Source organism: Diabrotica undecimpunctata, chromosome 7, assembly GCF_040954645.1.
Source record: "Diabrotica undecimpunctata isolate CICGRU chromosome 7, icDiaUnde3, whole genome shotgun sequence".
Taxonomy (NCBI): Eukaryota; Metazoa; Arthropoda; class Insecta; order Coleoptera; family Chrysomelidae; genus Diabrotica; species Diabrotica undecimpunctata.
Window position 1 is genome coordinate 129,408,458 of NC_092809.1, and position 19,110 is coordinate 129,427,567.

Sequence of the window (19,110 nt, forward strand, 5' to 3'; positions counted from 1 at the left end):
CAAGAGCAGTACAAATTTTGTTAAATATTGGGTCATACATCTTTCTATAATCATCGACATCCTCTGAATCATCTATATTAATGATCAACGGTTCATCATCTTCCTGCAAATTGTCCATCTCAAATCTTTTTTCTTTTACTTTCTTTACGTGGTTCACATAATAAAATTATGTCACTGCTCTTTAGATACGCGTTGGTAAGCTTCTTTTATCAACTTTTCTACCGTTTTTTCTTTAAAATCTACGTCGTTTAAAGCCACATACCTTTTCACTTGACTCCACACCATCTCAATCCGGTTCAGCCCGCAATGGTAAGGCAGCACTCTCTTAATCTTAACGCCATATTTTTCCGCAATTGTTTCAATTTTGTACTTGTACTCATCTCTAAATGCGGCCGCAGTATCCAGTAATTCTCTTTTTAGGTAATCTTCCCGAAGAAAATGTTCTTTTCGATTAGCCAATCCAAAGAATATAGACGCATGTAATAGAAGAATCTTTCACTGTTATTTTTTAGCGCCGGCAAAGGTTATACACAAAACAATGAAAAGTTGATCATGATTTTATTTTCTTATTTGTACCACTAGGGAGCGGTCATGTCGGCGCTAATACTGCTCCTAAAAGAAGAAAGAGTGCGGCAACAAATGCAACTTCAGATATTTTTATATGTAGATGCCGCGTGGTCGTAGAATAGCACTAAACTAGCGGACCAACTCGACATCGAGTTTTTTAAATGAAATTTTTATTTTGCGAGAAAAATATACAATATATACAATGACCGGAAGTAAAAATATTTTTATCAATAACTCAAAAACTATAACTGATAATTTCGTGAACTTACATTTTTGAACTCTACGTTGAATTCTCTATTGATTTGACTAATAAAAACGAAACCGGAAGTCGACCTCAAAACCGGAATGCAATTTTTAGTTCATCAAATGTCGACATGGATATCATTTAGCAGTTAATGTTGCATGCTGATCACGAATCCGGTGTCAGATTTGCTCTATCTTGACGTTTTATGCGTGTTTCGGGTCACTTCCGGTGTCGGATCGCAACCGGAAGTACATATTTAGATTCGTCTCGACGAGACCTTTCGATCCATATATACATTGTGGGGTCTAAAACTTAAAGTAAATTTTAACTTCCGGTCATCTCAAAACCGGAACTGAATTTTTTTACCAAAAGTATATCTTGACAATCTCATACGTAATACTAATAATATTCCGAAAAAATATTTTAATTATCTAATATGGTTTTTGAGTAAAGTGGTGGACAAGAAAAGGGCTTAGCGTTTTAGTATATAAGATTTTTGCGTTTTATAAAATTTTTTGAAGAAAATAAAATGTTTTTAAAAACTTTTAATAAATGAATCTTTTTAGAAAAAATATAATTCAAATTTTAAATTTAAATATCTACAAATCCACTGATAATATAATTAAAGAATATTATTTAGTTGAATATACCAGTAGTAATTAAACACTAAGTTAACATTTGGCTTCATTTTTGAAACCAATAATTTACTCATTCATATATGAATAAAAAAATCAGTTATGAAGATATATATTTTAGTACATGTCTTAAATTTATACATAAAGTTTATTTTAATTTTAATTAATGTCATCAGTTTATTTTCAATTATGTATAAATCAATTTAAGACTATACTAGCGGACCAACTCGACATCGAGTTTTTTAAATGAAATTTTTATTTTGCGAGAAAAATTAAGAGATCAATACAAACAATATAAGCAAGAATATACATAACATTCATCAATAATAATGCAAGTAAAAAGTGTATTAAATATCACGAAATATTTCGTCGAAAACAATGTTTTTTGTTACAATGTTATCATTTAGCAGTTAATTTTGCATGCTGATCACGAATCCGGTGTCAGATTTGCTCTATATTGACGTTTTATGCGCGTTTCGGGTCACTTCCGGTGTCGGATCGCAACCGGAAGTACATATTTAGATTCGTCTCGACGAGACCTTTCGATCCATATATACATTGTGGGGTCTAAAACTTAAAGTAAATTTTAACTTCCGGTCATCTCTAAACCGAAAGTGAATTTTTGTACCAAAAGTATATATTGACAATCTCATACGTAATACTAATAATATTCCGAAAAAATATTTTAATTATCTAATATGGTTTTTGAGTAAAGTGGTGGACAAGAAAAGGGCTTAGCGTTTTAGTATATAAGATAGTAATAGTTTCACCAATATTTATTCATTGTGAAAATTATGTTTTGCTAGTAGTTGTTATTTTAAAACAAGATTAAATAGTACCCATACAGCGTAAAAACTTTTCACATAGACTATTCATTAAAAGTTACTGTTAAATATTTCAAAAATAATTCAGGAATGCTTTTTGTTGTTATTAAAAGATTATGGATGAAATGGAAGTTTGGAAGTTTCGGCGAAATGGAAAATTTCAAAATTTAGTAAAAAGTTTCTTTGAATACTTTTTTGAACAGGACAATTGTTCAATGAATTAATTTCAAAAATAGTTAATGAAAAGTCCTGAGAAAATGAAATTTTTGGTTGAATATATTGAACTGAGTTTATTAGTCTAATTTATTAACTTTATTTATTATAAAATTATTCTAACACTTATTTTATTAAAGTCTTTATTTGTACAATATTATACTAATTTATTTCACACTATAATTCTATAATTTATTTACAACATTTATTACAATTTATTTATCCCGGCAATACGCGTGTAATATTTCAAAGCTCGACTCGATTATATTTTCAGACTAACTTCAACAATTAAAATTTCTCTATATATATCAAACAGCCGTTAGCCTGGATTCTCTCGAAGCGGACGGATGTTGACCTGTGCTGACCCTTCTCGAATGAAAGGGAACGCCAGACCGGTTTCTAGCGGGTCGGAGAATATACTAGAACAAAAGTGAGAATAATAAAATGCTTACAGGTTAAATATGACTCATATTTATCGTAACAATATTCTGAAATTTTTTTAAAATGTTTTGTAAATTTTTAGGCAGGAAAACAGTACCTATAATAGACAGTTCCGTGACTGTTTTTCGTAGTATTGGAACAAACCTATTTTTAATTCAAAGTTATAAAATTTTATTTACGTGTAATAAAAAAAAATAAATACTTTGAATATTGAAAATTTGATACCTTTTTATGTTTTAAAATTAAAACATTAACAATTTAATATATGTATTAAAACTAAAGATTTTATTGTGTAAAAAACAAAAAAAAAGACAGTGCAAATCAATGGCGTCGAAATTTGATTAAGCGTGGATGCATAAGTTAAATAAATAGCTCCGTTCATACTCCTTTCCCCCTTTCCCCTAACTATATCTTTCATGATGGTTTTAAGCCGATGACGACGGTTTGGGTTTATTCAGTCGCCCTCTTAAGGATTGTTTTGAAGTATAAAAACCGTAACCAAATCGCCCATTTGAACTGTTCTTCTATATGCGTCTATTTTCTTTGGCCAATCCTTGATTTGCCTTTGTTCCACAATTGTTTCGGGAAATCAAATTTGCGGGAGTGGTATGACGCGTTATCCAAAACGACAACGTTTGCTTTGTCTTTCGGCAAGTTTGGAATTTACGTCTTCTCAAACCATTCTTCATATAGATCCCGTCCATTTCGTCGTGGTAATCAGCGGTTCCCTTCTTGGCCAAGAAAGTTAATTCGACCCATGCCAGTTTCGCTTCCAACATGAAGAAGGACAATTTATTTGTCTGAGGTACTTGTGTCTCTAGGATATATCTTTTCTTTCCATCATTATCGAATCTCGACCTCTTTTACCATATTCAAAACCCATGTCATTTAGTAACCTACGAAATGTGATTTTTGAAAAAGCTGATAGGTCCTCATCCTTCACTCTGTTCATTATGCTGTCCACGATTAGTGGTATGTTTTAGAAAAAAAAATCATGGGCAATTTTCCTCATTAGAGATTTCACTCTCTCATCGTAAGTATTCTCACGTGAATTGGACTGGAAACTATTTTTTTTCCATCTTTTTTTGTATCGGTTTCAGTTCGCCTTGCTGGACCTCTTCGCGGATGTAATAAATTTTGCGAACACTCACACCGCACATTTTCGAATCTTTTTCCACAGTAATAATCAAGCTGTCACCATTTTTTAAGTTCAGATGATAGTTCAATACATTTAACACTACACGTTTTACGTGCACACTAAGAATCATACCCTGTTTAAAATTCACGACATATACTGGCAACGGCTCCATGATGTAGGTACTTTCATCCGTTTTCGAAAATGAAATAGAACTGAGCTTTCATAGTTTTTACCAACAAGTTTTTGGTCTAATGGCCAATGAAAATTTTTGACTTCCGAATGAATTTTTTTGTTGAAAATGTCAATTTGTTACTGTAAAATATTATTATTAGTTTAGTTTTCTTAGAATCCTTATTAAGTACTCTATTTTTGGCAATCTCCATATTTCGATCCATGAAGTTTACATTGTCACCATTTTATATTGACTTTGGTGTATTTATCTATTTGATATATTTTTTAGGCAATGGCAGAAAACGAAGCAAAAATTGCGCAACTCGAAAAGGAAAAAGAGGAACTCCAGCAGATGTTAAAAAATATTGGAAATTCTGGAAAATTGTCAGAGCAACGTAGGAAGAGAGTTCAAGACTTGGAACATCAGTTATTTGAGTTAAAGAAAAAGGTAAGTTAACAGATGTAGTTAAAGATACAATTTGTTGTTATTCCAAAGCAAACTGTAATCATTTCAGCTTAATTAGACTTTATTGGGTATTGGGAGAGAGTAGCAAATCACTGTTCTCAATTGTTTATTCCTTAAGCGTACTTGTTCATAGGCCTACAGTTTATTATATTAATATTATATGACCAATATGCATTACAATCGCAGAACTAAACAATAAACGAGCTATTTTAAAATAAAAATGTTGAAAATCAAATCTTTACAAAATCTACAAATAGTCTACAAATATTTTAAGAACAAGAAGGAATAATAAAATGCTTAATTTCTTATGGAAATCGCAGGATTTAAAGATTAAAACCATAACATGGGAAACCATTATTTAATATTTGAAATTGGTCTTGGTTTTTTCATAAATCCTAACACGGATGAGTTTTTAAGGCAATTTGATCCTCTTAATGGATCAGGCTAAAATATGATAAACGATACCACAAAGACATTCTTAATTTGTAATTTCCATCCATTCGTTACTCCGTAATTATTAAATTAGTATTCCATCAAGCATCCCACCCGAGATCATTTTCTAAAATAGTCGAGAAATCTTTCTAATACGTGTTCTAGTAAATAAGTTTTTTTAATATTAAGCAGTAAAATTGCGTTTTCTATAAATGAAAAAGTAAAAGCAAATTTAACTCTATTTTGCAAATTTATCAACAAGGATGTAAAAAAATATCATTAAGTAAAAAACATTCCGTTTATTTTAACAACGAAATTCCGGGATACAAGTTTGGGTATGGTGAAAGAAGATATTTCTGAAAAAGAAAAGCAAAGAAAGACTTTGGAAAATTCTGGTAAGAGTAAAAGCGTCTCCTGGCAAAAAACCAATTATTAGTCATGCAGCTAATGCACATGCCACTTTAAATGATGGTGTACCAATATTTCAGTCAGTTTAGATCGCTGATTTTCCTGAAGATGTGAATACTGATGTTTTTGAGGAATACTTTAATCAAATGCCAACTCCAACAAATTCCGTAATTGTTTTACGATTCGATACAACTAGATCTGAAAAATTACCTAAAATTCATTTCTATTGCATTCGGACCGTTTACAGGATAAGAAAGGCAAATAAAGAAAACATGAAATTGCAATCTAACGGTTATTAAAATGTTACAATAGAAACTTATTGGTAGACCCATTGGTCAGAGAAGAAGAAAAAGACAGAACACCTTGATAATATCGATGAAGACATGAGAAATGTGGGAATATGTGCTTGGCGGAGGAAGGCGATGGATGGGGATGACTGGAGAGAAATTCTGGAGAGAAATGAGGTGGCTAGGACGCACACAGGGTGGTAAAGCCAGAATTATGATGATGATAAAAACTTATTAAACTATTTTGTCTTATTATAATTATTAGCACATTGTAAGCATTTTGCATACATAATTTGAGTGCAACTCTCACTCAATACCAAATAAAGTTCAACATTTTGTTTAAATGCTATTAAGCCACAGTTGATTGTAATGAAAATTACATTTTTAACTAATATTCGACGTTTTGATTTTAAAATCAGCTACACAACTTTTTCTCGTTTTTCGCTGTTCAACAAACATGGCAACTTCTGGTTACTGGAGTAGATCCTCGAGTGCTGTGAGTTACTTGAGGAGTCGCTACAGCAAATACTATGTTTCTACCAAGGACCATTTCTACAGCACTACGAAGAAAGTGACTCCTTATCATCATCTTGTTTTTACTTCAACCCGAGATTGAACCGAAGAGAAAGATTTTTAGCAAGATGCTTCAAAAATTTTCTGCGTTGCGTCGGTCCTTTATTTTATGTAATGGATTGTGCTCTCGATGTATGTAGGGTCACCAATCACTTCAGATAACGATATCGCGGAAGAGATTAAAGGAAGAATTCAGACAGCAAACAGATGTATGTACAGCCTCCACAATACTATTAAATCTAAAAGCCTAACACGAACATCAAAGATTAGAATATATAAAACGGTGATTAGACCGGTGCTCATGTATGGGTGTGAGACGTCGACCCTGACCAAAGAAACTGAAAGAAAACTTAGATGTTTTGAGAGGAAAATCCTCAGAAGAATCTTTGGGCCTTATCACGACATTTATAGCAACCAATACCGAATGAGAACAAATGCTGAAGTCAAGCAGATGTATAGAGCGAGCGATATAGCCCAAGAGATTAAATCCCAACGTCTAAGATAGGCTGGTCATGTCCATAGACTTCCTAATAACCGCCTTGTCAAGTTAATATGGGAGGAAGCCCCCACAGGAAGAAGGCCCTTAGGACGTCCACGAATGCGATGGAGAGACAATATATGGTCAGATCTAAGAACAATGGAACTACCCACTGACCCAACTATTATGGACGACCGTTCAAGATGCAAGCAAGTTGTGCAGTCAGCCAAAACCCACCCCGGGTTGTAGTGCTACGAGAAGAAGAAGATATATGTAGGATGTTACGCTAGTAACGTCAATCTTATTATAAAAAAGGCCAACGCAATGTCCGACGCTTAGCCATATACTCATTCAGCATTGTATCCATGGTATCACCCCCCTTTGGTTATATTGTAATACTTAAATATTTCCGGATTCGCTACTTCACTGTATTTTACTTGTCCTGTCATATTCATGGACGAGAGTAACACTACTGCTTTGTTTTTCTTTGGCACATAATTTTACTTTGCATATAATCATTCCAATGGAATTGGGCATGATTATATGCAAAGTACAACAATATTTTTTAGATATCAATAAAACTGGTTTAATTCCACTTAATTTATTTTGTTATAGGTACAAGAACAAAACCAGTTAATAAAAACGAAGGCCAGAGACGAAGAAAAAATCAAAGTTTTAAACAAAGATATACTCGAAATGAAGCAAACCAAAGTTAAACTAGTAAAGACGATGCGTGAAGAAGCTGACAAGTTCCGGCAGTGGAAGATCGAAAAAGAGAGGGAATGTATACGATTGAAACAACAAGATATAAAGAAAGAATGTGAAATTGCAAGAATGAAAGTTATTCATAGTAAACAGCAGAACGTGTTTAAGAGGAGAGTGGAGGAAGCGGAAGCTATAAATAGGAGATTGAAACTCGCGTTGTCGGTAAAACAACAGGCGCAGGAATCGAGGAATGCTGGTAAAGTTGAACGAATCGAACCATGGGTAAGTGTTTCATTTTTGAACCGAAGCTTTTATACTGGCGTTATATTAATTTTTTCCTATAGTAAAATGTAGAGCGAATCGTCACGACACGAACTATTTCGTGTCGTGACGATCTGCTGTATTTGCAGTACTCGGAGGGGATATGAGAAAGGATCGTGCGCGTGAAGCGGCTAAACCTTGCATTTTATTAGCACATTTAAGTACTATCATTGAAGACAATGAGATTTCGCGAATGTTGTATTATAAATTGTAAAAATACAACAGGAAATAGACAATTCAAGTTCTATTCGTTTCCAAATTGTAAGCAAAAATTAATGAAAAGAGAAAAGTGGATTTCTTATATAAATTACAATAATTATTGTGTTAAATAAACAAGTTTACAACAAGTCATTTTATTTGCCGTACTAAAAAATTCGTTGATCTATGACACTAGGTTTCTCTCTTCCGAAATGTTTACCTTTTAATAACTTCTAAATATAACAATAAAACAATGAAAATTTTGTTTTCAAAACTTACACAAAATTTATTATATATACATATATACATATTACATTACATATTGTAATGTAATATGCCTAATGTAATAATGTAATATGTTCATTTTATTTGCCATACTAAAAAATTCGTTGATCTATGACACTAGGTTTCGCTCTTCTGAAATGTTTACCTTTTAATAACTTCTAAATATAACAATAAAACAATGAAAATTTTATTTTCAAAACTTACACAAAATTTATTATATATACATATTACATTACATATTATTATATATACATATATTATATATTTTATCACTATAGCTGTTTCGACAGAGTGTCTTTCTCAAGTGATCTATTTTTAGATGTGTTTACAATTTATAGTCTTTAACGAAATAGGTTGAAGAGTTAACTGTTTGTCTCAAGTTGTTCATTCAGAATTATGATGTCTGTGTTTTTGAATTTGTTAATTTCCATAGATTCTAATAAAGATAGCTTAAGGCCTTTTTGGATGTGAAAAATTTGAAATTTGTCATTAAAAGAATGATTATGATCTAGAACGTGAAGTACGTTTGTAGAATCTGTTTTCCTATTATTGAAAGCCCCTTTTATGTTCTGCTATACGTTTATTAAAGGTTCTACCAGTTTGACCGATGTAAGTTTTTGGGCAGTCGCCACATTTAAGTTTGTATACACCACTGTGTAAGTGCTTTTTATTTTGGCTCTTGTTGTTTTTAATATATTTGCCTAATTTGTTTGTTCTAAAAGCTGGTGTTATACCTTTCTTTTTTATGTGTTAGGCCACTTTTGTTGTTATTTTGCCTGTATTTGTAACGGAGCAGAAGGTACTGGGTTTTTTCTCTGGTGGTGGAAATTAGTGATGTAACGAATGTCATTTTTTAAACATTCGCGAATGCGAATGCGAATATATGCCACCGACATTCGCGAATGCGAATGCGAATATTAAGTTTTTACCTGCTTTAAATTGTCCAGTATCATTCTATCATATTTGCTAAAGATGTGAAACAGTTGTATTTATTGTAAAGAAGTTTATTGCAGGCGGCAGTTAATTTTATTGAGGGTTCGTTTTAAAAGGTATTTATTTATAGTCACGTCCGGGCCAAAAACGTAAAAAGCACGTTTTTCGATCTTATTTTCTCTTGTTATAATCAAATTTGACTTTTTATAGAGAGAGAGTTATAGTTCCAATAGAAATTTCACGGGACACAAGTCACTCCACTTGCCTTGCTCTGCTCGTTCACAAATACAAGCGAATTTTGTAGTTAAAGTGTGATTAGCGATTTATTACTATAAGTAAATCAAATTATAGTGAAATATGGACTTATTTTTCACCACTTTGCGATACTGAACGAGCTAAATGCAAGCTGTGTAACAAAGAATACTCGAGAAAAGGAAGAACTACAACGGCTATGAGAAATCATTTAAAGGCACTGCATAAAACCGAGTTTTCCAAATTAGAAGAGTGTGAAAACCGAAAAGTTGCTTCTAAGTCACTTGAACAGGCATCATCTTCCCACCAAGGTACTAAATCTGCCATGAAACAAATATCGCTTCAAGAATTTGTCGATAAAACGAAACAGTGGGATAATAATTCTTTGAAATCATTGGCAGTGGATAATGCTATAAGTGAAATGGTTGCGTTGGAGGACTTGCCATTTAGTTTCGTGGAAAGTGTTGGATTCACAAGACTTATCAAGCATTTGTGTCCGCCTTACAATTTAAAGTCGCGTCAGTATTTCACTTCATTTATATGCGATAAATTATTTGGCAAAGTAAGTCAGAAAATTCTTGAATTACTAAAATCCTTCGAAAAATTATCATTTACTACCGACATTTCGTCTGATAATTGTTCTGGAGTTTCATTGCTGAGTTTAACTTGTCATGGGATAACAAAAGAATTTGAAAGGAAAATGATAGTGTTAAAAGCAGAAGTGTTTAATGAAGACCGCCACACCGGAGAAAATATTGCTCATAAACTTAAAGATATCTTGTCGTTTTGGGAAATACCCAAAGAAAAAGTGAAATGTGTAGTTCGCGATGCAGGTGCTAATATCAAAAAAGGTGTTAACTTATTAAATGTTAAACATATTGACTGTACTTCTCACAAGATTCAAAACGTGTTAAAAGCAGGGATGAAGGCTCAAGAATCTGTCGTGGCTACCATAACAAAATGCAAAAAGATGGCAACTCATTTTCATCATTCGACTGCTGCCCAAGATGAGCTGACCAATATACAAAAAAGACTTAATCAAAAACCTCTTAAGATTATCCAAGAATGTGCTACTAGGTGGAACAGCACTTTTTATATGCGTATTTTTCAAGTCAAAGAGTCATTATGTCTGTACGCTTCGGCAAATAATAAAATTCCTCAGCTGACTTCTGAAGAGTGGATGATTGTTGAAAAACTTATCGGTTTACTAAGACCATTTGAAGAAGTGACCAGAGAGTTAAGTGTTGTCGATGTTTCTATTTCTTCTGTAATTCCCTTAATTACTACTGAAGAAGAAGAAGATGTTAAGAAGAAGAAAAAGTTGTTCATGATCTTGATTCATTCGATGAACACATTGGTGATACGATTACCGTCATAAAAGATGAGCTTATTCGCAAGTTTTCGGGTTTAGAGAATGAAATATTGTTTGCCACGGCGACCTTTATTGACCCAAGATACACAGCAAAATTTTTTAAAAATACGTCGACTAAAGTTCTTGTCATAGAGCATATTTTGGATTTGCTCAGAGACAATGAAACCGACATATCTTGAAATTCACTTTACCCGAATGCAAAGCGATTAAATAATGAATGTGAAGATTACGAAACACACAACAGTCTGTCCTTAAAAGAAACGATGAGTTTACTGATGGATACGAGTGATAGTGAAGAAGATGACATGGCTCTTCCTAGTTTTCAAAACTCTGTCCATCTTTTAATCCGTAAAACTGTCAGAATACTCATCGGAAAAACGCGTGGCAGGTGACGTCGACCCTCTAACATGGTGGAAAGTGAATAAGGGAAGGTACGATCTTCTTTTTCCTGTAGTTCGGCAATATTTAGTTACACCACCAACGAGTGTCCCGAGCGAGCGCTTGTTTAGTGGCGCTGGACTTCTTTATACGCCACATCGAAACAGACTTGAAGGAGAAAAGGCGTCAAAGCTTTTATTTCTAAAGTTTAATATTCCTCTATTAAATTTTAATTATTAAAAAATAACAGTTCTCTGTTTTTACTTACTGTTGAAAACAAACTTGAAAACTAAGTAAAAACACACAATTGTTATTTTTTAATAAGAGAGGGCAGTATTTTTGTTTAATACAAACACAAAATTAATATAGCTTGTAAAATAAAGTGAGTTTTCTTAATAAAAAAACTGAGAAGTGAATATATTTTTATTTTATTAACCTAATCTTCAAATTATTTTTTTTTCTTATATTCATATTCGCAAAACATTCGCATAAATTTTGCGAATGCGAATGCAAATATGCAAAAATATGCGAATATTCGCGAATGCGAATGCGAATATTCGTTACATCACTAGTGGAAATACTAATTTCAGGGCTTTATTGTGTAGTTTTTGATTTAAAATTTTATTAATTGTTTGTTCGTTGTACCCATTGTTACTGATATTTGTTTAATGATATTTAATTCTGTCTCAAAGTTATATTTTGACATCGGAATTTCTATTAATCTATGTATCATGCTATGATAGGCTGCCAGTTTATTTTGCGTAGGATGGGATGATGAATTGTGTATAGTCGTGTCAGTATGGGTAGGCTTATGAAATATGAAGAACTCGTGTTTGTTTTTAAGTCTGATAATTTTAAATCTAAAAAATTAATGGATTGATTTTGTTCTGTTTCTATTGTAAATTCAATATGACTATGGAGTGAATTAATATACGATAAAAATTGATTAAGTTGTTTGTTAGTTCCTGTAAAACATACCAGTACATCGTCTACGTATCTCCACCAATATAAAAACTGTTTGAATACGGGATGTTTTGAACTCTTTGTCTCTGGATGATCCTTAAAAATATCTGATAGCAATGCGCTTAGAGGATTACCCATTATAAGTCCTGCACTGTTCGTATATATCTGATTATTAAATTCAAAGTTCAAATTCAAACAAACATATAAAATCAGAATTTGGTGTTTATTGAAGGTAAACTAAATGCACGACCAAATACTTACCATGTCGGGATAGTATTATAGGTTTTTTTCCTGTAATCATGGCATGTATTTGTTTTTTTAAATACGAATTACATGCTATGATATCTTTTCTGATAAATATTCACAAGTTTATTTCATGTAATCAAATGAACTATCTTATCAGTAAAGTCGTCCCAGGAGCGCAACTCAACAATATTGGCAATATCATTTTAAAGTCGTCTACTTTAAAATGTATAATGTATGTCTGAATTGTCAATATAAATGAGTCGGATAAAATTAAATTATTAGTAGAATTTTTCACTAAGTAACAAAAAAAACAAAATTTATTTAATTTACTAATGTTTGTATTTTGAGAACGATTTCCGAAGTGGAAATTGAAACGCCAATAAACGTACTTTAACCTTTAATTGTGGCTTATTCCCATTTAAATAGTCATCATCATCATGCAACCTCTTTTGTCCATTGCTGGACATAGGTCTATCCCATTTTTCGCCACTCTTCACGGTTCTGTGCTTCTTGTTGCCATTTCTTGGATATTCGTCTAATGTCGTCCATCCAGCGTGTTGGTGGTCGTCCTCTGCTGCGTTTGTCGTTTTTTTTTAATTGTCTGTCGTTTGTCGATTTAAATAGTAATTACTTTAAAATAAAATAAACCACAAAAAAATAGCTTCAGGACAATATTAAGGTTAAGTTACATTTAAGTTGTTTTTTTTAATGTTTTGTTATTGTTATCATTATTCATTAAAACCAAGATCATGTCGTTGCTTTTAATCATTATTTAAATACAGTGCTTCTGGGATACCGATATGACATTCTTTCGATATCAGTCACCCAAGCCCCCATCGTCGTATTACAAATTAATACAAAAGATGGTAATAATAGGAAAAGTCGTAAATTGTGGGTGGCAAAGTCATTTCGTTCCTAAAAATGAACCAATCCATATTTTCACATGAAACAAAAAACATAATACTTAAAAGACATGGTTGCAACCTAAAAACAAGGTTTTGCGAAAATCCGCTAGCGGAATTATTTTACAGGATGTTTCAAAGTTAGGATAAAAAACCACCTTTCAATTAACCCCTTGTAATAAGTCAAATACAAAATTTTATTAAAAAACTAACTACTAAATTAAAATTTATAAAATTTTTAGTGTGCTAAAAAATCATCAAAATAGGGCTAAAAATTAAAAAAAACTGAAATACTTTGAATTTGACCAAAATTTTCTCCGTTACGTATTTTTTGCATCTGAGTGTAATAATAATAAAATGTTCAGTTCATCCACTTCCTATACTTTATATAACCACGGCTTGTTAAGAGCGTAGGCGCAAAATTTCGGGCCAATGCTTTTTAAATGCATTCATTTTTTTCGAATCCTAAAAAAACTAATAGGTATTTTTGAAAAATTTAAACGCAGAATAAAAGAATACATTATTACTGAGGGCCGAAAGTCCCTGAAAACTTCCGTAATGTTTATTTTAATAAGTTACAGGGGTGACAAAAAAGAGAAAATTTAGTGTGATTTTTAATTTCAAATATCTCATTCAAAAAAAACTTTTTGTTTATTCTAAGGGACTTTCGGCCCTCGGAAATAATGTAATCTTTCATTCTGCGTTTAAATTTTTTAAAAATATTTGTTAGTTTTCTCAGGATTCGAAAAAAATGATTGCATTTAAAAAGCATTGGTCCGAAATTTTGCGCCTACGCTCTTAAAAAATAGGTCTATGTAATAAAATATATTTACTTTTACAGCTAAAACAAGAATTTGACCTATATGTGAACTTATTGGAAGCGGAAACAACGCTTAAAGTGCTATTAGAAGATCGAGCTACCTTACAGCATCAATTGGATGAAATGAAAAACAACTCTGATGCGAATTCAACCGATTGTAAATCAATTGAGGATGATCTGGAGCTAAGAAGTGTTCAAATACAGGATTTGCAGCAAAAACTCTTGGATTCTAATGAAGGTAAAGTAACAGAACAAAAATATTTTGGATACATTTGATTCAGTGATTGATTTTTGAAAACTTATCTTGTTCGTCTAATATATATTATCATTTTTCAGATACTAAAGCTAAGACCAGAATCGACAAATTCCAAACAATGGGAGAAGCAAAGTATGGCATAAAGTTTTTGTTTGCTAAAGCCGCAGAAGTCGTGAAGGAGAAAGTTAGTCTTCAAATTAAACTAACAGAACTACAGGAACTTTATAATGACGTAAGCCATTGTTTTTTTTTTAATATTTTTTTGAAAAGTTTATTGTTATTATCCGGCTCGAAAGATATATGTGTAAAACACAAGAGATACATCTATTATAGGCTGAAGAAAGTTCGAAAGATTACCAATATATTCAGAATTCTGTAGAATGATTAACGGAAAAACATGCATTAAGTTTTGAAAAACATCAGAACACCTAAATCGATTAAAAACTAGAATATCAACATGATAGGATAAAATAGATTAAAATAAACAAGAGAATCAAATAATTCCTTCGTTAATCTTCTTTAACGACATCACTTCCTGTTTCCTAAATAGTAAATGTCTAATGTTGGCAGATGACTTGAAATTTTGGAAAGTTATAGGTAGCTTAAACGATTAAAGCTTGTTGCATGATGACTACAAAATTGGTGCAATCAGAATAAACTCCACTTGAATGTAAAAAAATGTTGTTTTATTTGTTTTTATCGTAAAGTTAATAGAATTGAAACAAGATATACTATTAATAATCAGCCACTAAATTATGTTTCTTCTATTCATGATTTGGGTGTAATTTTTCATGAAAAGCTTACTTTCTGTGACCACATAAACTCTATGTCAATAAAGGCATCTAAACTTCTTGGTTTCGTTACTAAGAATTGTAAGTATTTTTCCATTGATTCAACAAGATTAGTGTATTGTTGCTTCTCCTAAATATGCCTACAATGCAGGATATACGTCTGCAACCAGGGCCCCCTTACCCTCAATCTTGCCCTGTAGAATCAACTGTAGAAGTCGGAAGTAAGCCAATTTTCTGTTTTTTATGGTGTTAATAATTTCTTTGTCTTTTCTTAGCCTCTGGCATCTGGAGAATAGTTATGTTACTTGTGTGGTGTATATATGAGACCCTCAACATACATCGGTAGCACCACATTTCAAAGGCCTCCAATCGTCTTATGGCATCTTCTGTAAGGCTCCAGCTTTCTACTCCATAGAGGACACTAAAGACGTAACATCTAGGAATTCTTATGCGTAAATTGATACTTAAAGATAAGTTGCAGATTGTTGCTTAGTTCGAATTATTTTGGAATAATGTTAAGTTGTTTGTTCACCCTATTTTCAGAACAATACTGATACCGTAGAAAGAGTCCAGCATAAATTTTTGAGATATTGTGCTTACCATGTCCACACTACTATTGAAAATCATGATTATTCCCGTATCGAATAACAATGATCTTTACCCTCACTCAAGAGCCGTCTTGATATGTCAGGAGCAATATTTAAAGTCGCAGCATATTATTATGCATGTATAGTTTCCGGCATGTAGCGTTTTCAGTCTAGCAATCGGACTGCACGTTCACATTTTCATACATAGAACGTTTCAGTTTAGTGCGGTAAAGATATGTTCTCGCTTTTCCAAATATTTTCTTTTTCATTTGCATCATAATAGCATTTATCATTGTATTTATATAAAATTTCTTCACCGCGTACGAGTTCAATTAATTTTCGAAATCCATTTTAACTGGTACTATCAAACTGTAAATATCAAACCAAAGAGTATTTAAAAAAAAAGAATAGGTATCACTTCCGTGCAAAAGTCCTAATTGTTTATCACTTCCATGTTTAATTGTCACAAAGCAATAAAAACACATGCATAAATGACAAAATAGCCTCGAAAATTATTTTTTTAAAAACTCTGTATCAAAATCAAACAAATACCTAAATATAGCGAGGGGAAAAGGGGAAAACGACGGACTCCTAATTCACATTATCCATACCAACAAGTTTCGACTCGTTCTGTAGCGGTCGCATCCGTAAAATATTGTTTTCGAATATACCGAACGGAAACGTAAGGTGTCTGATACGATACGTTCCTGACAGTTTGAATTGTTCACATTTAAAACCATTTAAATTATATTTTTCGGTAACTAAACGCTACGGGCTGGAAACGCAACGTGCATGATAATATGCCATGACCTTTATAATATAAGATTATACATGGATTTATCGATTGTCCAAACCTGTTAGCCAGATTAAGTTTAACATCTCCCATCAAGCTTTACGTCAATGTTTTCAATATTCCTTTTCACAGAACAACCTATGATATTCACAACCCATTGGAGATTTAGTCTCATTTTTTAAACTTTTTGATATTGATTTTATATTATAAGTAATATCAAGTTTTGAATCCTAACTGTGATATTATAAATTGTAATTTAAACTATTAATGGGGTTATCCCGTGTATTATAAACTACCTTCCTACTCTCCCGAAGTAAATGTTACAATCTTTGTCTATGGGTACGGGTGGATCCAGTCAGTGGATAAAACTCATACCTGTTGTGAATTAAATTTCAATTTTTTTTTTATTAATTCGTAGAAGCTTTTGTAGTTTCATGTTATCGATGTATCAAAAACTTTTTTTTTTAATAAAAAATATAATAAAACTTTATATTAAATTAAAATTATATTTTTTCCATGCAACTTTTACAACAGATATTTGAATGATCAAGACAAATAAACCTCTTACATGCTTGACATCTTGTACGAGATTTTATGTCTTTCCCATCCGCAGTCTTTACACCTTTCACGTTTTGGACTTTCATTTGCATTTCCACTTGTTCCTGCTACTGCATGTAAATTTATTTGGATTTTTTGTGGAACGTTTGTTGTCATTCGGGTAGTCTGGCATTTTTCTGTTAAATTATATGCCAATTCTTTTATAAAAAGCCTTCTTTTATGTAGTTTGTTCCTATTATATTGAGGATTTACATGCATATATAACACATATGCGTTAATTGCCCCAAATCTAAAATATTATAAAATAAGCAAAGTGGATACCTTCTAGGTCCTCTTTTACAGGTATTAGCTGACGCTAATTTATCTGTTGTATCTACACCTCCTCAAAATAATGTCTGGTTTCTTATGTTCTTTCAATGACATCTGGTCATCTAAATGTATCGAGGGCAAAAGAATAACAAATTTACCCTTTTTAGGGCTATATGAAACTAAAGTCATATTCTTCTAAAACCCAAAAATTTATGATAGGGCTTCTTTTTTTGTTCTTTCGTAATGTTCCAATTACTGTTAGTTTACGTTTTAATAATTCAGTCGCTAAATGGTAGTGAGTAAAAAAACCGTGGTTATGTTTCGCCCAGAATTCTGAACATCTTTTATAAGTCGTAAAACTACATTTCTGCCCTGATGTACGTCACTGGGCTGATTTTCTGCTTTTCCTGTATATGCTTCTGCACAATACACATACGCAGTTTTGACATCAGATAAAAGCCATAATTTAATTCCATATTTCCCACGTGGTTTTGTTGGAATATACTGTCTGAAGGGACACTTACCTCTAAATGGTACAAGTTGTTCATCGACAGTGAGGCTTTCATATGGAACAAACATTTTGGGAAGTTGTGCTACAAATAAATCAAAAAAACTTCTAATTGGAGCTAGCTTGTCGTGCCTCCGTCTAATAGGTCTATCCTCTTTATTATCAAATCACAAAAAGCGGCTGATGTTACAAAATCGTTTCAGAGACATAGTAGCTATAAAATGGGCCTACCGTCAGAATTGCTCCAAAGTTCCTGCAGATATTCTCCGGCACCTTTATGAACACCAGCCAGAAGAGGTAAACCTTGAATAAAAATGCAAAATTTCAAGTTAATTTATTTTATAACTGTAATGAAAGTATTTACCTATAAAAGCTTCTAACTCTTCCAGTGATATTTCTATTACAGTTAACATTTTTTCATTACATATGCGACCACGTTCTCTGTTAGTTTCCACTAAGAGTAAATTGAGCATTTCATCAGTGAAAAACAATCTCATTGAAGATATAGGTTCATCGGTAATTCGTTGAGTGGCATATCTGGTGAGACCTGGCACAGGATTTAGTATATTGATGGATCTAAACAATATACAACGCAATTAGTAAAACCCACAAATTTAGTAAGAAAATATGTGTAGCACTTGAGCCACCACTTACCTTACACGTGACTGAGGTGGTGGATATTTGTTCCAAACTGTCAAATCGCGAGCAGTATATTGTAAATCTTCTTGTTCAGGAACTTCTATTTCATTTTCCTTTCGCTTTCATCTTTGTCATCATCAACCGTAGATACATGATCTTCGGAAAATTCTTCATCTACTAACTCTTCTTCAAGGATTTTTCGTAATTCCTCTTCCGTGAGTCCTCTCCTGGAGCTCATTTTTCAGCAAGCGCTTATTATTCTGTTTTTCACAAATGATTGTATACCACACTCTCAACTATAAACTTAAAGCGATCAAGTATGGTACAACACTAAAGATACTCGACAAACGCTTCCGAAAATAGGACCCATAAAATCTAATCACCCTTCTCATAAAAATAAACAAAACAAACATCACG

General features: G+C 32.4%; 1 protein-coding gene across 2 annotated transcripts in view; it reads left to right on the forward strand.

The window, feature by feature from the left end:
* Klp3A (kinesin-like protein 3A) overlaps nt 1–19,110 on the forward strand; it is a 51,874-nt gene that overhangs the window by 11,884 nt on the left and 20,880 nt on the right. For both annotated transcript variants that reach the window (XM_072538181.1, XM_072538182.1), the window contains exons 9-12: nt 4,523–4,681; nt 7,493–7,864; nt 14,274–14,490; nt 14,589–14,740. In XM_072538181.1, the coding sequence (XP_072394282.1) occupies nt 4,523–4,681; nt 7,493–7,864; nt 14,274–14,490; nt 14,589–14,740 (900 nt within the window). The remainder of the gene's footprint in view (nt 1–4,522; nt 4,682–7,492; nt 7,865–14,273; nt 14,491–14,588; nt 14,741–19,110) is intronic.